Source organism: Alligator mississippiensis, chromosome 15 (assembly GCF_030867095.1).
Source record: "Alligator mississippiensis isolate rAllMis1 chromosome 15, rAllMis1, whole genome shotgun sequence".
NCBI classification, from domain to species: domain Eukaryota; kingdom Metazoa; phylum Chordata; order Crocodylia; family Alligatoridae; genus Alligator; species Alligator mississippiensis.
The window spans coordinates 28929638-28951949 of NC_081838.1; the positions used below are offsets into that span (position 1 = coordinate 28929638).

The 22312-nt window shown below is 50.3% G+C and overlaps 2 protein-coding genes across 2 annotated transcripts; one reads left to right on the forward strand and one right to left on the reverse strand.

Moving 5' to 3' along the window:
- Nucleotides 1-221: 221 nt before the first annotated feature.
- LOC102573139 (trypsin) lies at nucleotides 222-6066 on the reverse strand. The gene is made up of 5 exons (XM_019490875.2): nucleotides 5968-6066; nucleotides 3496-3649; nucleotides 943-1214; nucleotides 547-683; nucleotides 222-418 (listed from the first exon to the last, which is right to left on the reverse strand). The coding sequence occupies exons 1-5, from the start codon at nucleotides 6029-6031 to the stop codon at nucleotides 269-271; spliced, it is 777 nt and encodes a 258-aa protein (XP_019346420.1). The 5' UTR covers nucleotides 6032-6066; the 3' UTR covers nucleotides 222-268.
- Nucleotides 6067-14160: 8094 nt separating this feature from the next.
- Nucleotides 14161-21891, forward strand: LOC102570129 (kallikrein-14). The gene is made up of 4 exons (XM_059718134.1): nucleotides 14161-14227; nucleotides 17534-17812; nucleotides 20163-20293; nucleotides 21590-21891. The coding sequence occupies exons 1-4, from the start codon at nucleotides 14161-14163 to the stop codon at nucleotides 21740-21742; spliced, it is 630 nt and encodes a 209-aa protein (XP_059574117.1). The 3' UTR covers nucleotides 21743-21891.
- Nucleotides 21892-22312: the final 421 nt, after the last annotated feature.

Below are 22312 nucleotides of genomic sequence, written 5' to 3' on the forward strand. Positions count from 1 at the left end.
GTGAGTCAGGAATAAGGGGCAATGGCAGGGCTGGGGGGGCAAGGGGGCTGCAGGTCAGGAGTCAGGGGCAGCAGCGGGGTTTGAAGGGTGTCCGGGGGGCTGTGGGTTGGGAGTGAGGGGTACCAGCACAGCTTGGGGGCAGGGGCTGCACGTTGGGAGCAAGGGGCACTGGCAGGGCTGGGGGGTAGGAAGCTGTGGGTCAGGAGTGAATGACACCGGCAGAGCTGAGAGAAGGCCTTTATTACACAGAGATTGGGGCTGGGCATCGTCATGCCCCCATGGTGGTGCGGATCCAGTCAAGGTAGCAGCAGACGTTGGTGTAGATCCCCGGCTGGCCGAGCTTCCCACATGGGAAGTCACCCCATGAGACGAGGCCGTAGAGCTTCCCGTTACACAGCAGGGGGCCTCCGGAGTCACCCTGTGGAGACCAGGCCCCATCAGCCACACTGGGCCACAGGTGTGCCCGAGGGCCCAGCCATGGTACAGTGCATGGGACCACGGCTTGGCATGGACACATGACCATCAGCCCCCTTTCCCTTCCCTGACCTGGCAGGAGTCCTTGCCCTCCTGGGCACCCCCGGCACACAGCATGTTCTCAGTGACCTTCTCTGGGTAGGTGGCCTGGCACTGGGCCAGGGGCACTGTGGTGATGTCCAGGCACTGGGGCACGTTGGGGTAGGTCTCTGCAAGGGGAGAGGTCAAATGAACCTGGATGTTCCCTGCCCCAGCCCTGCTGGTGCCCCAGACTCCCACCCCACAGCTCCCTGTCCCCTACCCAGACCTGCTTGTACCCTTCACTCTCAACCTACCGCCCCCTGCCCCAAACTGCCCTCCTGGTGCCTCTCATTCTCAGCCCAAAGACCCTCTCCCCTTTGGTGCCCCTCATCCTGACCCACAGCCCCCAGCTTTCCTTCCTCAGCCCCCTTAGTGCCCTGCTGTTACCCTCTGGACTACTGGTGGTTCCCCAGCCCATCACGGTGCAGGTGGTGCCCGTGGGCAGGGGGCAGAGCGTGGGTAGGTCAGTGGGCTGCACATAGGATGTGTAAACAGCAGGGGGGTTCAACCGCAGGAGCATGATGTCATTCTCATAGCTGCGAAGCCCGCTCGTCCCATCGACAAAGCCTGGGTGGATGATGGCTTCCTGGACCATCGAGAACTGCTCATACCCCGATGACATGGAGATGTTGTGCTCACCTAGACGCACCTGGATATGTCTAGGAAACAGATGTAGAAGTTCAGGCCCTCCCCAAATCGCCCTGGTCCCAAGACCTCCCAGCCATCTGGGCATCCCAGGTCATGGATGGGTGAGGATTGTCATGATGGATGGATGGATAGATGAGGATTGTGGGGATGGATGGATGGATAGGAAACCTGTAGGGGAATGGATACATGGAAAAATGGATGGATGGACAGATGAAGAAAGTGTATGAGGATGGGCCGATGGATGGATGGGTGCATGGAGGGTGTATATGTGGGTTGATGTATGGCTGAGTGGGTGGATGGTGAAGTGGGTGTAGGGGTGGATGAAGGTGTGTGAGGATGGATGGAGGGATGTGTGGATTGGTGAATGGAGGGACAGAGGGGAGACTGGGTAGGTGGCAGGGCCATGTTGGGATGGGTGGATGGGAAATGTAGGAGGATAGCTGGATATGTGAGGAGTGGTGGACAGCTCTATGGAGTGGGTGCGTTGGGGTGGATGTGGTAGGGTGATCTGGAGAGGGGTGTTTGGGGAAGGAAGGATGGGTGGATGGAGGTGTGTGAGTGGATGGATGGAAGGTGTAAAGGGAATGGATGAATGGAAGGTTGGACAGACAGATGGAGGGGGTGTATGAAGGTGGGTGGATGGATAGATGTATGAGGCATGTTGGGATGGATGAGTGGGTGGATGGAGAGGTGTGTATCAGGATGGATGGATGGATGGATGGTGTGGCAGAATACCATCTCTGTCTCTCCCCAAACTCTGTTTCCTGACAATTTGGTTACCACAGTCACTGCAGAGGGCAGACACCTCTGGCCCCATCTGGTTGAGGTAACCCTGAGTTATAATCTGAGCTGGATACATTCCTGAAGGAGGGGAAACCGGCTCCCTCTGCCTATGTGACTGGCCACACACACCTGGGTGGGGGGCTTAAACTCCCTATTGTTTTAAGCAATGCCAAGATTACAGGAAGGGGGCTAAAGACCCTGACAATCTATCAGGCAACCAGTGATGCATTTCAATTTGGTTGGCTGGCAGCCAACAGTTGCTGGCCTTCATTGGACCAGGTAAATGAGGTCATAAGGGCTATATAAGTGAAGGACTGCCCAGGAGGGCCAGCAGCCATGATGAAAACTCTCAGAGAAGTTGGACCATTTGAAACTCTCTCTCTCTCTCTCTCTTTCTCTTGAAACTCATGATCAATAAACTGCCTGCCTCCAGAGGGAATCTCCACCTGCCTCTGGATGATCCTTGTGAGTAAGCTACCTGAGATCCAACTAGATACATAGCTTGCAGTAACTCAGATGCATGATCAAAGGCTGCCATGCCACTGTTTGCTCTAAGGTATTTCTCTGATAGTTCTCTACCCTGTACCCTATTCCAAACCTACTCCTTGTAACCAATAAAATTTTCCTCTGTCCCTAGCATGGGAGACTTACTGGGAGAGGGGCCTAGATTATGCCTTGGGGTTCCCTTTAGTTCAGCTGACTAAGGGAGACCGCTACTTGTGCTTCAGACTGAGGGAAGCATCCCAAGTTCTTGCAGTGAGTCAAGTACCCTCAAGGACTACTAGGCCTGTGTTTCCCATGGGGCACAGGTGGCAATGTTACCCCCGGGCTTGCAGGTGTGCTCCAGGAAGGGGGTTGACCAGATGTGAGGCTCCTCCAGGGAGGCACTCAGAGCCTGGAAGGTGGTTGGGTGCAGTGTGGTGGGTGGCTCAATGCAGGAGCACTCCATACTGGCCTGTCACAGGAGGTGTGAGAGGTGGATGATGGAGGTGTGTGAAGATGGTTGATTACATTGGATGGATGGGTGGATGGAGGGGGCCACATTGGATGGATGCACTGAAGAGGCATGTTGGGATGGATGGATGGATTGATGGAGGAGTGTGTGGGGATGGGGGATGGGAAATATAGGGGCATGGTTAAATGAATGGATAGACGGATGGAGGGGGCATGAGGATGGGTGGATGGGTTGATGAGTGGGTGGAAGTGGCATCTTGGGATGGATAGATGGAGGTGGGAGGATGAGTAGGTGGATGGAAGGATTGATATGGATGGATGGAGGTGGGAGGATGCGTGGGTGGGTGGGTGACAGATGGAGGTGAGAGGCTGGATGGATGCAGGTGTGAAGAAGGATGGTGGGTGGATGGATGGAGGTGTGTGAGGATTGGTGGATGAAGGGTGACCATGGGGTGAGGTACCTGAGTTCTCACCCCTGCTTTCACCCAGCTCTGAGATGGGAACTGTGTATGGCCCCTGGGTGCCCTCCCCACCTCCTGCCCAGCAAGTCCTCACCTCATGGAGCAATGGGCAGCTGTGAGCACCCAGTTTTGGTTCAGGAGGGCGCCAGAGCAGTAGTGCTTGTCAAAGTAGTAGAGCAGCACCAGCCAGGGGTGGGCGCCCTCCTGGCACTCTGAGCCTCCCAGGACCCGATCCTCCCGCCGAAGCCCTGTGCAGGGAGGGGAGGTCAGTGGAGGAGGGGTGGGAAGGGTCAGGGCACCCCCCTGCCCCACCCATGGAGGTATTATGTGGGAACAGGGGGCGCACACACGCTCCTGAGCTGTCCAAGACATATGCACATGTGCACACACACACAGACCCACACCTCTCATGTGTTCAAGACACACACACACACGTACGTCTGGGTGCCACCCCACCCCAGTTGTCAAAATTACACACACAAAGCCCAATTGTCCGGGCAACTCTCTCTCTTTCCCTCTCTCTCTCTTTCCCTCTCTCTCTCTTTCTCTCACACACTCACCATGTGTCCAAGGTACACACACAGTTCAATTATTTGGATGATACACACACTCCCCACCTCCCCTCGGTGTCTGAGATAGACACAGAACCCAGGTGTTCCCCTTCCCACCCACCCACACACCAGAAAACACCATCCCCAGGTGTCTGAGGTACACATACAGAACACATGTGCCCTCCCCTGCCCCCCGAGAACCCAACACTCTGGGATGGACACACACACCAGGGTGTGCTCCGTCTCACCAGAGGGCAGCAGGGACAGGCACACAGAACACAAGTGTTCAGAGCTCACATATATATGCATGTATGCACATGTGTGCGCACACACACACACACACACACACACACACACACACACACACACACACACACACACACACACATATCCCCTTTAACCATTCCTGCCCCTCCTGGCTCTACACCCCCCTACAGAAATGACATCCAGTCACCTTCACACACTTGCAATGCAGCAGTGCCTACCCCCTCTCCCCGCCAACACAATCCCCTTCCCACACACCCACATGTGGGCCAGACATGCTTTTAAGGACACACGCCAAGAGATGTTACCTCTCCTATCCAGCACACACAGCTGCACTCACTGTGTGTACACACACACACACACACACACACACACACACACACACACCACTCAATGCACTTTCCCATACTCTAGTTCAGTCACTTTCACACGCTTGCATGCTCACTCACACTGCCTTGCACTCACGGCAACTTTACACATTTACCCCCCTCCATTGGTACACACTTGCCTCAACCTACCTCCCTACACACCTGCACACTCCTCCCCAAGACACTTGTACACACTTACATGCCCCTATGCACTCCCACACCCCCTGCAGAGAAATAGTTGTCCACTGGCCCCCATGGACCCCCATATGCACACTCTGTCTGTGACACGCATGTACACACACACTGACTCTCCCCTACACACTCAGTCAGACCCTGATGAAATCACATGCACCCCCATACACACACTACCTGGGTACTCTGTTTCACACTCACACACACACTCACCACTACACAGTCAGATACTGACCAACACACACACACACACACACACACACACACACACACACACACACACACACAGAGGTCTCACCTGCTCACTCACTCCTACATATGGTCAGACACTGATCAATACACATGCACCCCCCCACATGCACACATAACCTGAGTACTTGGGTACGTACACTATCACACGCTTTCACACTTGCATACATACAGACACTGACCAACACTCACCCTTACACAGACTGTGTACTCAACCCCATACAGTTACACACTTGCTCACTCATCTCTCCACACCATCAGACATTGACCAAAACACATGCATCCCCATACACACACACACACACACACACACACACACACACACAGCCTGTGTACTCAACCCCATACATCATCACATCCATGCACATACACACTCACACGCCTCTACACAATATCAGACTAATCAACACATGCACAATCGGGGTATGTAGCTTCATATACTGTCATACATACTCACATGCACACGGACACTGACCAACACGCACTCATACACAACTTGTGTACTCAACCTCATATACTGTTACACGTATGTACACATGCTCACTCACTGCTACACGCTGTCAGACACTGAGAAAGATGCATGGACCCTGAACATGCACACAACCTGTGTTCTCAGCCCCTGCATACTCTACCACTCTCTCCTACTTGCACACATTCTCTGTCTTGCACACTCACACAGGCACTCCATACATACTCCACAAAGGATCTACACACTTGCACACTCGCATACACCCACACTCTCAGGCACCCATATAAAGTCACCCTGAGGCACTTGCACACACCTCTTGCACACTCCCTCACCCCAGGCACTCACAAACCCACCACCTTGCATGCCCAGCTCAGCCACTGGTGCTCACTCAATGCTCGTGCTCTCACCCCTGCACACTTACACTTGCACACTCACCCCTTACACATACACCCCCTTCTTTCTTCCACACTCACCTCCCAGGAAGGCTGGGAGTAGCAGGAACACCAGCAGGCACGGTGCAGTGCCCATCATCGCCATGGCAGTCTGGTGCTGGGTGCTGGTCCCATGGCCGTTTCAGAGATAACAGGCAGTGAATGATTAACAGCTCCTGACGACATCCCTGGTCCGGCCAGGACATAATGAAGGTCATACAGCAGGTGCCCAGTTCTCACATGTTCCGTAACTCCAAGGGGGCTCCACCAGGGGAAGAGCTCCTGATCCCAGCTGGGGCAGGCGCGGCTCATGCCCAACCAGTGGCTGTCCAAGAAGAGGCTGGGCATCCACTGGTGGGAGATGATCTAGGTGTAGTTAGGCCTACACTTAGGGGAGTTGTGCACTTGCCATCACTGGAGGTGTTCAAGAAGATCTGGGACAGCTACTGGTCAGGGGTGAGGTCTAGGCCTACACCTGGGGGAGTTGAGGACTCTCCATCACTGGAGGGGTTCATGAAAAGGCTGGACAACCACTAGTTGGGGATAATCTAGGTGTAGCTAGGTCTACATCTAGGGGAGTTGTGGGCTCTCTGTTACTGTAGAGGTTGGACAGCCACTGGGTGGAGATGACCTAGGTGTCATGATGCTGATGTTCTACTATGGGGATGTCCCAGGCTTTAGGGCTTTGCCGGTTGCCACGTGGGGCCAGGAAGGAATTCCCCCCTGCCCCCACACCTTCTGTAGCTACATACGTCAGGGATTTATTTCTCCCTCCTCACCAGCATTGGGTGTTGCCTGCAGCCCAGGCTGGGGTAGAAAGCTGCAGCCAAGTAGACTTAGACTGGAAGAACATTGCTGTTAGAGGAGGGATGAAGTTTGATGGCAACTGGGCTGTGCCAATGCTCCTGCTGGGACTCAAAGCAGGAGGCTCCTGGCTAGAAGGTTGGCACTCTGCTTGGGCTCAGACCAACACTGCATTGGAGATTAGGGAGGAATTTTACCTCATGGTCAGATTGGTATGGACTAGGGGTGTGGGGGAGGGTTCAGCAGAGGGCATGGCCTCTGCCTGGGATCTCTTGAAGGTATTTTCAGAGCCTTCTACAGCACCAGGACATTGGCATGGTCCCCTTGCTTTCCCTGTGGCAGGTCTGGATGTGATGTCTAGTGTTATTTCAGGGCCAACAGTAGTTTTCCAAAGAGTTTAGATGATGGATTTGGATATAATGGCTTGGACAGGGCTGGAAGGGTCCTCCAGAGACCATAGAATTGCAGCCATTGAGAAGTCAGTCTGGAAGGGATCTCCAGAGGACATAGAGTTATAGAAATAGAGTCATGGAGAAGCAGGGCTGGGAGGGACCTCCAGAGATTACATCTTGTCTGACCCTCTGTCTGAGGCAGGATCATCCCAGTCCAAACTGTCTCAGGCAAATCTATAATATAACCTCTTAGTATTTGCCCTGTGCCACACTACCCCCTCCAAATGGGTGGATGGAAGTATTATGGGGTGGGGTGGGGTGGGGTGGGGTGGCTGGCTGTCTGGATAGCTGTCAACAGGAGTGAGTGGACTGACGGATGGAGGAGGGATGGGGGATTGGATGGATGACGGAGGTGGAGAGGGGGCAACCGGCAAAGCCAAGAAGCCTGGGAAAACCCCATAGTTTCTCAGTAACCCCATGTAGTCAGGGACTATTGTGTTCCATGATCGTCTTATCTGAGGGTCCAAAGATGGCTGATGAGGCCAATCTAGGATTGACAGACTCTGTGGCAACTCTAGCACTTGTTTCAGTGCAGGGTGGGTGGCTCCAGATTCTTCCTTCAGTCTGCAACATGTTGCTTCTGCCTCTCCTACTTTTCCATCTCCTGTTGTCGTCATGAGGTTTCAAAGTACTGAGATCCCTGCAGCGGACTCTTGTTCCATTTGGGCCAGTTGTGGATGATAGACTTCCACAACTTGATGTCAGTGTTGCATTTTTTTCAAGCTGGCCTTGAGGACATCCTTGAAGGGATGTCTCTGCCCTTTTGAGCCTATGCCTTGACTGTATGGCAGTTCCAAAGAGGACTGAGCTGGACTGTTCTTAGTGGTGGCAGATGACAGAACAACAGTGTCCAGTTGCAGCAAGGGAAGTTGAGGTTAGATATTAGAAAAAACTTTCTCATTAGGATGGTAGTAAAACACTGGAACGGGCTACCCAGAGAGGTTGTGGAGTAGGGCTGTGCGAAATTTCGCTGACAGTTTTGTTTCAACACTGTTTTGACCCATTTTGAGCTCAAAACAGTGACACTGAAATGAAATGGAGAGCTCCAAAACAGCCTCGAAGCAAAATGAGGCAAGTAAAAATGTTTTGAAAATTTTGAAACGTTTCAAGTTTCAAAGCTCAAGCTGGGCTTGCCTGCAGGAAACAGAAACTAAAGTAAGGAGAGGGAGGGAGAAGGGCCGCGGGGCGGGGGGTGGGGGCAGAAGCCCTCTCATTATTGACTGTGTATCTGGCCAGTGACTGTCATCCTTTCCTGAGGTCCCTTCCAATCCCAGTGCTCGGGGGGAGGGATGGAAAAACTGCATAAACGGCAGCATTGTTTGACCTGCCCTGCTTTCTGCCTTGGTGTCAGTTGAGTGAGGGTGCACCTTAACACACACAGTGTCACCCACCCATGTCACGAGTTTTGCCTGTCAGCAGCCAGAGGTGCAGGGCCCCAGAACCCAGAAGTACCGATCTCCTCGACAGCTGGCTGACTTTGTGGGCACAGCAGGGGCTAGCACGCCTGCAACTTTCACCCTGCTGCGCCTTAACTCACAAAGTGTCACCCATGTCATGAGTTTTGCTTGTCTGCAGCTCGAGGTGCAGTTTCCCTGAAACCCCTGCACCTATCTCCCTGAAGCTTGGCAGGCTTTGTGGCCTCAACAGGGGCTACCATTCCTGCAAGTTTCATCCAAATCAGGCCAGAAATGACAAAGGTATAGGCTGTTTCAATCTTCCCCAGTATGGCCTGTGGGCAAAACGTCAAAACTGTTTCGATAAAACGAAATGGAACAGCAGTTTCGAATTGCAACAACTTTTAAAATGAAATGCTGTTCCATCAAAACATCAAAAGGCAAGTCGAACTGGAATGCTGCCTTTTCTCACAGCCCTATTGTGGAGTCTCCACCTTGGAAGTGTTGAAGACCTGGCTAGACAAAGCCTTGGCTGGGATGATATAGTTGGGGCTGGTCCTGCTGAGGTTCATTCCAACCCACATTCTCTATGATTCAATGACAGAGGTGGGAGGATTAGACTTACTTGGGGAGCCTGGAGTCAGGCATCCGGATGACATGGCCAGCCCAGCGAAGTTGCTGTAGGACAGAAGAAAGCTATGCCCATTGCCTCTGTGATCCTGATTCCTCATTTCCAGTCTCCTGCTTCCTAGTGGAGAAAGAGCAGCACTGGTACTAGCAACACCACTGGTAGCAAGGAGAAGTGACAGTGCCCCTTGGTGGCAAGGAGCTTGCCGATCTCCAGATTGGTCCGCCTTACCCAAACTCCACCATTTTGCTTAGCATAGGTAGTAGACCCTTCAAAGTAGCACTGGTACCCACTACTAGATACTTTTCAATTGTCCACCAGAGCCTAGCTCCCCACATCAAGTTGTACCCTTCATGCATCTGGGAGGAAACTCAGAGAGCTGTTACTAGCTGGCTGGGGTGGGCCATTCACTCTGAAGTTTTCCTCTAAGGCAGGGAAGTTAAATATATGGTTTGTGGGCCAGATATTGCCTATTGGGCTCCCAGCAGTGGCTAGGAATTTGGAGACCCAGATTATCCCTGTTCAAAGGTGGTGTGTTTGTTCCTCTCATCTCCTAGTTGACCGTTGCTTGCGAGAGGGGAAGTTAGCTCACTTGGGAATGCTTGGGGGAAATGTGGCTTCCTGGTGTCAGCTGAGAGAGAGAAATAGTTGAGCCCTTAACTCTGAACCTAGCCCTTGGTAGCGTGGTGACTGAAGTTGTAGTTTAGAGATGCTCCTTTCCTTAGACTATGGAGGTTGGGAATTGGAAGACAGTCCCTAAGGTAAGCTAGCTAACTAAAGGCAAAAAAAGGCCTTGTGAAGGCTGTCTACTGCTCCACAAATAAAGTTGATTGTTAGTCCTTGTCATTCATTGGAAGCCTATAATTTCTGAACTTGGGGATCTCTAGCTGGTAGAAAGGTTATATCAGCAGAAGCGGTCTCAAGTTCCTGACTCTTAATCCAGGGCTTTTACAATACTTGGGTGTGGTGGGCAGGTGACGGCAGCCTCTCCTGTCCATCAGGAGGGCTCCAGGTGGCTGGGTGTGCCTCGGTTTCCCCATGCAGTCGGCTCTACCTGTTTCAGACAGGGGCTTTGGGAGGAGTTTTTAGGAAAGCAGGGAGGTGATGCTGGGTGAGGAAATGGGTTGGATGGGGAAGGATTGCTGCATCGGAGAGGAGCTGGTTGGTTTCCTGAGTATCGACACATGTCTGGTAATAAGGAACAATTGCTTTGTTGGTTTTCCGGCTGAACTGAAATATCCCAGCTCCACCCCTTGATTTAACCCTGATGACCCTGCTCCTCTCCAAGATCTGGGCAATAACCCAGGCTTCCAGCCCTCCCACACCCTCCCCAACTCCCAAGATCTCACTCCCATCCCAAATAATTGAAAAAGCTGGGAACCTAAGGTGGGGGTGTGGAGATCTCTTCGCCAACAAGCAAAAAAACTATTGATAGTTCATGAATGATCATGAATCACTCACTCACCTAATTGCCAAGGACCAATTAGCAGGTAGCAGCCTGTGGGAGGTCAAGAAAAGTTCAGTCCTAGATGTATCATCATAATCAGGCCAAGAACTGGGAAATCCATGTTAGTACCACAGTTGGGCAGACTGAGGTTGGGGTCTTGCATCGGGGGATGTACAGACCCATAGCCAGAGCTGGCCCGTGCTCCAGATGGGATGGAGACCGTGCCAGGTGCTGTATGAATTCCCAAGCCAGTGCTGGCTTGTGCTCGGTGGGATGGGGACCATTTCAGAGGCTGCATATGAAAAACCTGTAATCCAGGACAGTCAACACTTCTATTTCACTGAGAGGTTGGCCCTGACTGGGGGAGGCAAAGTGAAGGTCTGTGGGCCAATCTTATCCTGGAGATCATAGCAGATGCTTGCAATGGCCCCTTGCGTTGGATACCCTGCTAATCTAGGAACAATTCCAGGCTCTCTGCAAACTCAGGCATTTGATTCATCCCCCCTGTTGGAGGTTTTCATTGCAACTGGATCTGGGTCTGGAAGGAAACTGGACCCTCTGGGGACTCTTTCCTTTTTTCTCCCCTGAGGAATGCCGCTGTTGTTGTGTTGATGTCATTCCCTGCCCCCCCAAAACAACCTGCTGACCCAACCTTTTTGGGTGGGACCATGAAAAACACCCAAAACAGTATCACTGAGTCAGTTCCCCAGCCCCAGGATTCAGCTCTGGGCCTCTCCTAGCTTCTTCTAGCAATGGAATTGCTCAATTGTGGCCCCATGTGTCAATTCTGCATTTCTCAAGAGATTAATGGCATAACTTCTGGGCACCACCCAGGAGTGCCATGCTGAAGACCTGCCTGGTTGGCCTGTTTGCCACACTGGGTTTCAGAGGGCTTGGTCACCAGCAACAGGGTCTGATTCACAGCTGGATGTTGCCTCTTGATGCTCTTGGTTCAGGCTTGTTTGGGTCCTTTAGAGAGGAATGGGTTGAAAGGAGCCAGTTTCTTCTCCTGGGAAGAAGAATTTATGGAAGAGTAGATTCAGCCCTGGTGAGACCTCCCCTGGAGTCCTGTGTCCAGTTTTGAGCCTCAGACTTCAAGAAGGAGGTGGACACATGGGAAAGGGCCCAGTCTGGAGCAAAAAAAATATGTTTGAGGCTGGGGAAGAAGGCCTGATGGGAAAGGCTGAAAGATCTAAGGTTATTGAGTCTAGAGAAGAGAAGGCTGAGTGGGGGTGGATTTGATCACAATCTTCAAGTCCCTGGAGGGCAATGACAGGATGGAGATGGGGACAGGACTAGGAGCAATGGTGTCAAGCTTCATGTTGGGGAAACTGAGGTTGGATGAGGAGGAACTTCCTGACTCTGAGGGGGAGGAGGGGATCAAGCATTGCTACAGGCTGGCTAGAGCAGTGGTGAAGTCTCTATTCTTGGAGATCCTCAAAAGAACATTGGACAAACACTTAGTTGAGATGGCTTAGTCAGGGCTGATCCTATCTTGAGCAGGGAAGGGAATAGATGCCATCTCGTGAGGTCCCTTCCAGTCTGACTTCCCTATAATCCTATGAAAGAGACTGGAGGTCAATGGAGAAGAGGTGCATGGAATCATGGGAGCATAGCCAGCAGGAGGAAACCAAGAGAAAGCTGAAAGCAGGGCAAAATACTGAGATTTTAGTTGAGAAGGAGAAACCCTGAGTGGTGGGGAAATGAGTTTGTTGAAGGAAGTTTTATTCCATGAAGAATTTAGGAATTGTTGGGGCTGGAGGTGGGGGAGGGATTTTCCTGAGGTTTTTCAGGGCTGAAAAAGGTCTTGACATGTCAGATCTGCCTCCCAGGATGGACCCGCTGAGATCTAATCATCTCCATCCAGGTGTTGCCCAGAAGGAATGAGGCCCGTGCATGAGTCGGCAGAAGAGGGCCAGTTGCAAATGTTCCGGTGCTGAGCTAATGCCCAATGGCACATGCAGGCTGGGAAGGAGCTCACGTGTCATGCAGTCTAAGCTCAGTCAACTGCAATGTAATCCTTTTCATGCTCGATTTTCAAACGAGTTTGGTTTCCTGCTTCTGCTGGGAGGCTGATCTGGACTCTCCCTGCTCTGCTCTGGATTTGTGGACCCATATCATCCTTTCTGGACCTGGCCCCAAAGTTGACCTTCTGCTCCATCAGTGCCTCTCCCACCTAGGGTCTCCTGATGGGGTATTTATGTCTCAAGCTCTGCCTCCAGGCTTCCCCTCCATCAGGTTGCTCACTTGTTCTCTAGAATCACATTCCTTGACCACCCTCTGATCTCCCAAGCTTTGTGGAAGGCCTTCCCGCCTTTGTTCTGCCTTTCAAAGGCAATGTATGTGCCTTCTGCGGGCTGCATGTTGTCTGTGAGATAATGTGGTATTTTGTAGGACAATTTCCAGGAGGCTCTTGGCCTTCAGACCCGCATTGGCTGTGGTTGACCTTCAGCACCTGATAAGGACAAGGCTGTGGCTGCTTCCTGGTTGCAAATATTCAGGTGTCACTGGTGAATTTACCAGCTTATACTTCCTGTTGCCCCAGGTGGGGATGTTGGGTAGAGATAAAAGGTGGTGCCTGGGGGTGGAGAAAGGAGTGCGGGGCATCCGGTGATAGGAATATCATCTTCCTGATTTTTTGTTTTGGTGAACTCATCTGAGCCATTGGGACGTTCTCTGCAGACCTTAGACACACTGTGGCATTGTCCCAGTGTCCCGTGAAGCTGAGAAGACTGAAGTCTTGGGAAGCCACCAGAGATCTCACCTCTACACTGAGCTCACGTGGTCCTCAATGCCAGAACTGCAGGTAAGGGGGGAGACTTATACTAGTCAACATCTTCTGCCCCTCTTTTGGTCCTTTTTGGTGGTTCATGAATCCCAGGAGGGGTGAGGTCAAGATGCCATGTGTGGCCTAGTTGGGTGGTTCTGTATGGCAGGGCTTGGGGTTGTCTTGGTGGGGCGGATCCAGTTATGCCCCCTGGTATAAATGAGGAGTGATTCTGTTCTTGACTCTGGGGAAATCAGTTCTTTCTCAGCCACCTGGGTATAAATCAGGAGGGACAACGTGGGGTAAATACCAGTGAAGGTAGAATCTGGCCCAGTCTGACTATTGGGAAGCCAGATCCACCCACCCCTTCGCATGAGGATGGGCCTTGTCCTCCTGGGTGCCTCCTCCCATCCTTGTCAAAGCCCCTACAGGTCCTGCAGGATCCCCTACTCTACCCCATCTCCCAATCCCACCAGTGACTGAGCAACTGGTGGCCCCCAAACAGCTTTGGGGACACACATGTGGGGAACAACAGTAGGGGGCATTGGATAGACCCAGCTATGTTATCACTCATCCAACCTCCTATTGGTTAGCTGGAGGTTGGTGTGAACCAATCAGAGTGAAGGATTGTGGAGGTGTGTCTTAGTGGGTAGGGCTTAATGATGAGATTCTACAGCTCCTTTTCCATTAACCCCCGCTTCCTGTGCCTCCCACAGTGACCTTGAAGAGGAAGCCATCCCCCAATGTTGTCTAACACCTGTACTGATGTGTGGCTACTGGTTCTACTGGTATTGCCCCTGGCATCTGCAGGTGAGTGTCATGTTGGTGTACACACCACTAACATGTTTGGGGGGAGAGCTTGCCTGTGAATGTATATGATTTGCTGCACCTGTGGGTGTGTCTGTGTATAGCCTTGTACAGTTGTGGGTGGATACAAATATAGTATGAGCACAAATGTCTTTGTGCTTGTGTGTTGCAGATGTTCACAACAGCACCCGGGTAGTGAATGGCAGACCCTGTCAGCCCCACACCCAGCCTTGGCAGGCTGCCCTATTCACAAGGGGCCAGCTGCACTGTGGGGGGTCTCTGGTGTCCAACCAGTGGGTGGTCACAGCTGGACACTGCTACACCAGTCGGTAAGTGTGTGCATGCATGTGCGTGCACATGTGTATGTGTGTGTGCTGAAAGAGGGTGATGGTGAATATGTATGGCTCTGTGTGTGTGTACTGGAAGCAGGTGATGGTCAATGTGCGTGGCTAAGTGTGTATGTGTGTGTACTGGAAGAGGGTGACAGTGAATGTACGGCTGAGTGTGTGTATGCGTGCGTGCATGCATGTGTGTGCACATGTACTCACCGATACCACGCATGCATTCATCATAGCATCAGGGCATAGAACCTCCTTCAGGGCTTCTCCCTCCCCCCAGATCTCATGGTTGAGACCACAGCACTACATGGTCTTGTAGGAACACCTGTGACCCCACCCCTTTGGCACGTACCCTTAACTCTGCCCCTACCCTGTGCTTTAGCCCCGCCCCTTTTCCAAGGACCTTTCTGCCTCATTTTCCCCATGTTATTTGCTCTGGCTTTTCTGGTGTTTTCCCTCAACCTCTTTCTGTCCATCCCCTTAACTTTTCCCATTTCCACAACTGGTATGTTTTGAGCCTCAAAATACCATTCACATCTGACCAGGAGGACAACCTGGAGGGTAGAAACCCTCCCATGGGTCAGCTGGAGTACACAGGAAAATAGGCAGTAGAATAGACTTATATGGAAATGGTGGACTCTCCATCACTGGTGGGGTTCAAGAAGAGCTTGGACAGCCATGTATCAGGGGTGAGGTCTAGGCCTACATTTAGGGGAGTTGTGGATTCTCCATCACCGGAGGGGTTAAAAAAGAGCTTGGACAGCTACTGGTCAGGGATGAGGTCTAGGTCTACACCTAGAAGAGCTGTGGGCTCTCCATTGCTGGTGGGGGTTCAAAAAGACCTTGGACAACAAGTGGAGGGGGATGATGTAGGTTAGCCTATGCCCAAGGGAGTTGTGGACTCTCCATCACTGGAGTAGTTCAAGGAGAGGTTGGAGACCACTGGTGGAGGATGATCTAGGTATCATGATGCCTGTGATCTACTAGGGTGATCTCCTAGGTGTTTGAGCTTTGCTGGTTGCTCCCCATTGTCTTCTCCATGTGTCAGGTGGGTTTTAAGCCTTTCTCAAAGGCATTGGGTGTTGGCACTAACCCAGGCTGGGGGTGTGGCAGGCCAGTAGAGTGGGTGCTGAGCCACAGACCTCACTGCGACCAACCACCAACCAAGCTCTGAGTGCCTCCCCTGGGGTGCCTAATGTCTGGCCCACCCCCTTGCTCGAGCACATGAGCAAGCCTGGGGGAACCACTGCCCCCACTCAGGGGTGCTGGTCTGTATTTGGGCCTTGTGCCCCCTGGGGTACACAGGCCTTGAGGGTGTTTGACCCCCTGCAAGAACTTGGGGTGCTTCCCTCAGTCTGAATCAGAGATAGTAGCCTCCCTTAATTATCCGAGCCTAGGGAGCTTACAGGCATGCCCCGATCCCTCTCCCTGCAAGTTCACCATGCTTGTAATACTGGAGAGCTTTATTGGTTAAAGAGGGTAGGCTTGGGGAAGGGTATAGGATAAGGAAGTATCACAGAAAAGTCTTAGAGCAGACAGTGGCAGGTTAGTAGCTGGTTGATATCTAGATAGGTTTCAGGTAGTTTACTCACTTCAGCATCCTGACAGAGAGAGTTGCAGATGTTCCAGTTGCTGAGTGTGACCTTATCGTGGCTGAAGCCCCCTCCCCCTGGGGAGTCTGAGCTTATATAGACTTTTTGACATCACCTTTGAGAGCCAATACAGGCCACGTGTTGGATGCAGACCAGTCAATTTAAAGGGCACCAGTGGTCACTTAAGTGAGTGGCATGAGTTGAGCCCCTGCCCCCATGCCGTGACTCAGTGCTACCACAATAGAGAGCCTCCTACCTGCCATAACTGTGGCAACCAAATTGACAGACAGGTGAAAAAACAATGGCAAGGAAAAAACCTAATAGAAGAGTCTGGGAAGATACTGGGATGGCATTCTTCCACAGGGGTGGTGACTGAACGCTCCTGCTGGGACTCAACCCCAGAGGGTCCTGGCTGGAGGGCCTTACTCCTGTGCTCAGGATCAGACTGATGCCAGATTTGGGGTCAGGAAGGTTGCCCCCCACCAGTGAGATTGGTACAGACTGGGTGTGTTTCTGGGGAGGCGGCACGGGGGTGGTTTGCCTTCCTCTGTAGCTTGGGACGTGACCTTTACTATATGACTCTATGACTATGACTCTAGAAACTCTGGAGGCCCCTTCCAGTCCTATTTCTCTATGACTCTATAATTCTAGGATTATGGATTTGCATAGGATAGATTGGATGGGGCTGATCCTGCCTCAACAAGGGGTTGAACTAGATGTGATCTCCAGAGGTCCCTTCCAGCCTGACTTCTCTATGACTCTATGACTATGAGTCTGTGACCTCAAAGGTCCCTCTATGACTGATTCCTGATTTCAATAGCATGGTTTGGACGGGAATGTCCCTGCCTCAGGCAAGGGGTTGGACCAGATGTGACTTCTGGAGGTACCTTCCAGCCTGACTTCTTTATGACTATGAGTCTATGACCTCACAGGTCCCTTCTAGCACTACTCTATGATTCTGTGATTATGGATTTGCATAGGATGATTTGGAAGGGAAAGTTCCTGCCTCAGGCAGAGGGTTGGACCAGATGTGACTTCTGGAAGTCCCTTCCAGCCTGACTTCTTTATGACTCTATGAATATGAGTCTATGACCTCAAAAGTCCCTTCTAGAACTACTTCTCTATGACTCCGTGATTATGGATTTGCATAGAATGGTTTGGAAGGGAATGATCCTGTCTAAGGCAGGGGGTTGATTGGACTAATTGTGACCTCTGGAGGTCCCTTCCAACTCCACTTCTCTATGACTGTATAATGATCACTATGACCTCTAGAAGTCCCTTCTAGCCCAACTTCTCTATGATTCCTGCATCTAGTCCTGAAGCCAGTACTTGCCTATAGCACACTCCCCCCAGCCCCACCACCGCTCTTGCTCCCTGAGTGTCTAACTATGTCTTCTGCTACAGCCTCATCAGCATACGCCTTGGAGAGCACAACCTCAAAGGTGTGGACTGGACAGAGCAGCTGAGATTGCCCTGCAGATTAATCCGTCATCCCGACTACAAGCCCCGATCCAAAGACAATGATATCATGCTGGTCAAGCTGTGCAGGCCAGTTCAAATCAACAAAAATGTCCAGTCCCTTGCACTTGCTGCCAGCTGCCCTGTTCCAGGCATGGTCTGTCAGGTGTCGGGATGGGGTACTACCACCAGCCCAGAAGGTACAGTAATGGGCGTCTGCTTTTGGGGTTAGGATGGGGACTTAGCAGCAAGAAGGGTTGGAACAACCTGAGAGAGAAACCTACTGTATTATCTCATATGCAACATACCCTGGTGTATAATTCACAACTTGTCTTGGAAAGGCAGAGTTTTATTATATATAATATGATTCTATTATATAAGGCTACATACTAAGACTAGAGACTAAGACTGGACTGATCCTATACTACACTTTACATTGCATTAATAATTATTTATAAGTATTGTATATGAATACATATTAACATCATTCATATATAATAATTTATTATAAATCCCACAATAAATATATATTATTAATACATTAACTGCATATATTTATTAATGCATTATTTACATTTATTAATGTAAATGTAATGTAAATAATGTGAATATAATGTAAAGTAAATAACAAATACATGTATTAATACACAAATACATTTATTAATATATTATAATATGTTAATTATTGTATATCATAATATATATAATTATAATATATATGTCCCCTGCCTCAGGTAGGATCAGCCCCATCCAAACCATCCTATACAAATCCATAATCCTAGAGTCATAGAGAAGTAGGGCTGGAAGGGACCTCCACAGTTCATAGATATATATACAATTACATACACAATTGTATACAATATATTACAATTAATATAAATATAAATATTAAGGCACAGTATAAATTACATAACAATTAATATAAATATCAATGTATGGTATAGATCACTATATTACTATAGTACAATTAATATAAAATAAAAAGGTGTTAAAATACCAATAAAAAAATCTCCCCCCCACCCCCTAATCAGACCCATTGTTCCTGAGAAACCAGAGTAAATTTTGGTTATAAAACCTCCCAAATCCCCAAATCAAAGCAAAACAACCCTTTCCTAGTTGCCAACAACCTCCCCAGACAACAGCAGGATGCCCCCCAAAACAACACCAAAAAACCCCAAGATAAAACCCAAGCATCCAGTGGGGTTTTTTTGGAGGGGCAGGGAGGAGGAGGGGTTAAAATATTAAGAAACGGATCATATATGGAGGTTTTTCTTTTTTTGAGGAAAATGTTGCAATTTCCGCAGGAAAGCACCTGGTGTTTCTCCTCTTCCCCAGATCTTTTATTTATAAAGGGTTTATGCAAGTCATCAACGTGCTAAGAGACGTGATACATGCACTGCTGATAAGTATAGTGTGTAAGTAACAGGTGGTTCATTCTTGCTTATAAGTCATGCAGGCAAGTGATCTCTTGACTTACTTGACAACTGATTAAAAAAAATGAAATAAGAACCAGGAGAAGGGTATAGTTTTTTATTCAATAAAAAAAAAAAGATTTTGTTCAACTGGCGTTGATTTAAAAAAAAATTAGAATCATAGAAAATTCAGGTTGGAAGGGACCTTATGAAGTTGCATCTGGTACAACCTCTGCCCAAAGCAGGACCAGCTCCAACTACATCATCCCAGACAAGGGTTTGTCTAGCTGGGTCTTTAAAACCTCCAAAGATGGAAATCACACCACCTCTCTGGAGAGCCTGTTCCAGTGCTTCATCAGCCTCTTAATGAGAGAGTTTTTCCCTAATATCCAACCTCAGCTTCCCTTGTTGCAGCTGCAGCCCATTGCTCCTTGTTCTGTCGTCTGCCCCCACTGAGAACAGTCCAGCTCCATCCTCTTTCCAACCACCCTTCAGGTAGTTGAAAGCTGTTATTCAATCCCCCCATAGTTGTCTCTTCTCCAGATTAAATAATGCCAACTCTTTGATTGCCAAAAAATACCTCCTCTATTCTGTAATATTATGATTTTCAGTGTCTTCTTTTTTAAGTGAGAGGCAAAATTTTTTGTGGGTGGGGTGAGTATCTTTTATTGGACTGCTGCAGGGTTGGTATAAAGTCCGACAAGCTGTCAAATGTAACTCATTCTTCTGCAGGGTTATTTTTCTGGCTATAAATTCAAATTTCAGGCCTGTGCTACACATTGCCTGTATTAGGTACCTCATTGGTTAAGCATGCAATAAATGTAGTGTGGCCACATGTGCAAAATGAGACCAGCCAGAGATGCACAATAATTATCACATCATAAAAATGACTGTCCAGCTACAAAAATGTCCATCCAGCTATGAAGTGCTTGAAAATGTGTAGCAAATCTATAGCTGGGATGATCTAGCTGGGGGTTGTCTTGGTTTGAGCAGGGGATTGGCCTAGATGTGACTTCCTGAGGCCCAACCCTCGTTTTCTATGATTCTATGATTTTTTTTAGCTTTAATTTGAATGTGTCTCAGGACTTTTTGAGAAACCTGGATGACTTTGTAAGCAAAGTATTCTGTTTCTTTCCAGTAAGCTACCCAAACATCCTTCAGTGTGCCAATCTCACCATCATTCGCCCAGAGGTGTGCCACGTCATCTACCCCAACCTTTTCAACCAAAACATAGTGTGTGCCAGCGGGGGTAAGGTGGATGCATGCCAGGTGAGTGGGTTGGCATGGGATGCGGATGTCCTGGAGGGTCGTGGAAGCAACTGGGATGGGGAAGAGGAGAATTGGGGAGATTCTGGACGAATTTTGGGGGGCTGGGAGGGATTTCTCTTTTCCACCCCTCTCAGCTCCTTACACAGTCTTCCCCCAGCAGGGATTCCTAGCATGCAGCCCCTCCCATTGGTCAATTGGATGCAGTCCTCTGATGTGCGCCCTTCACTGTTCTCCCCATATATGCCCCACTTACGTGTGCCATTACTTGTGCCTAATGGGTGTGTCCACCTTTAACTCCACCTCTTCCTAAACTCATAGTTTCCAGTACCAGAAGAGACCATCCAGTCCTGCAGTCCCTTCTTTCCCCTGAGAGAAACTAGTCAGGGAAACTAAGGCACACAATATTATCGTATATCTCAGCCAGAAAGAGGATAGCAAAACCAATGCATGGACCTTGGATTTGTCCCAGTCTCAGGACTCTTGGAGCTGGGGGTTGAAGAAAAGCATCAAGGACCACAGGTCTTGCAAAGGCATGGCAGCACTGGGAGTGAACTTTGACTTCTCAGGAGCTGGGGGAGGAGAGCAGGGAATGAGTGGAGGGGTTATTATGGGCTGGGTTGGTTTATCAGCTCCTTATGATGCAATGTCTAAGTAGCTTGAAAGAAGGCGCATCTTGGCATGGGACGTTAAGAGCATCCTCTTTGTCCTTGCAAGGACAAGGTAGGGGCTATCTCAGCTTGACTCTGGGGTGAAAAGAACCAGGCAGGCCAGGGGTGGAGGTGAGCAGAGCATTGTGGGAAGGTGGTGAGGACATTGCCTCAGGCTCTGTGCTGATTCGGCCACGTCTTGTGTCCATCCCAACCAACTGAGCCACCAAGTTATGGCTGGTTTGTCTATGAGATATAGGAAAAGGCCTTCCTGGAGGCTCCCGGGAACCTCTCTGCTAGCTGCGAGAGGATGTCCCTCACCACCCCCGCCCACCTCAGCCTCTGGGGAAACCTAGTGAGGAACTAAAGAGAGCAAGACCCAATGGAAAGGGCTAAGCTAGGGAAGCCATTTTGTAGCCCTTTCCACACGTGACAGCTCCTAGCACCACTGAGATAATCCTCTGTGTGTTCTGGAAACCAGGTGGTGTTTCTCCTTCTCTTCTTCCTTCAAGATGCCCCTTTTCCAACCTGGCTCTTTCTCTCCAGCCAGAAAAATCTCTCATCATTCATGTGGCCATATGGGGGTTTCTCTTGGCACTTGGGCCTATATCACTGATGCCCTCTCTCCTTTCTTTTTCTACCCCCATAGGGTGATTCTGGAGGACCTCTGGTCTGCAATGGGAAGCTCCAAGGCATTGTTTCCTGGGGACCTCAGGTCTGCGGGGACCCCAACTATCCTGGTGTCTATACCAGTGTCTGCAGGTTCAAGAAGTGGATTGAGGACACCATAAGGAACAACTGATGCCCTACCCAACATCCCCCACACCAGGAAAAAGTGTCTTGTCCCTCCATGTGATGGTTATAGATTGTGGTGGACCTTGTAGGTGGTACAGGAGATGGACCAGCCTGTACAGCCCCATAGATTGGGGATCCATCAATGCCAATCAATAAAGGCCCCCACCCTTGTGGAGTAGGTGGAATGATGTCACTTCCTCCCTTTTTTCTAGGTACAGCTCCATACACTCGTGTCTTCATCTATTGGACCCCGCCATGACCTCTGTCTCTGACCCCTGCCTCCTAAACCCTAAGGCAGCCTGACTAAGGAAGTTGAGGCTGTTGTGTAGATTGGACAAACCCTTGTCTGGGCTGCAGCAGGGGGGTGGGGGGGGGTTGGATCAGGTGTGACTTCCCTATCTAGCCTGACACCTCTATGATCTCAAAAGTATGGAAGACCCAAGGTCTAATTCCACCCTCTGCCTTGTAGGACTCCAACCCATCTCTGAACCTGAGTTGAAGGCCCCTTCTCCCCTCCCTGGGAGGGACAGTGGAGAGAACATCTCTTCAGGGACCATTGGTCAGTCCTGGTGGTTGG

Bases quoted from the DNA above. Each gene is read 5' to 3' on its own strand.
- LOC102573139 (XM_019490875.2), bottom strand. From the start codon at position 6,031: ATGGCGATGATGGGCACTGCACCGTGCCTGCTGGTGTTCCTGCTACTC. The intron at 1,215-3,495 runs GTGAGGACTTGC...TCTGTTTCCTAG, and splicing joins GCTGCCCATTGCTCCATGAG to ACATATCCAGGTGCGTCTAG. The intron at 684-942 runs GTAACAGCAGGG...CTCCCCTTGCAG, and splicing joins AACCACCAGTAGTCCAGAGG to AGACCTACCCCAACGTGCCC.
- LOC102570129 (XM_059718134.1), top strand. From the start codon at position 14,161: ATGTTGTCTAACACCTGTACTGATGTGTGGCTACTGGTTCTACTGGTA. The intron at 14,228-17,533 runs GTGAGTGTCATG...TTGCTCCCTGAG, and splicing joins ATTGCCCCTGGCATCTGCAG to TGTCTAACTATGTCTTCTGC. The intron at 17,813-20,162 runs GTACAGTAATGG...GTTTCTTTCCAG, and splicing joins TACTACCACCAGCCCAGAAG to TAAGCTACCCAAACATCCTT.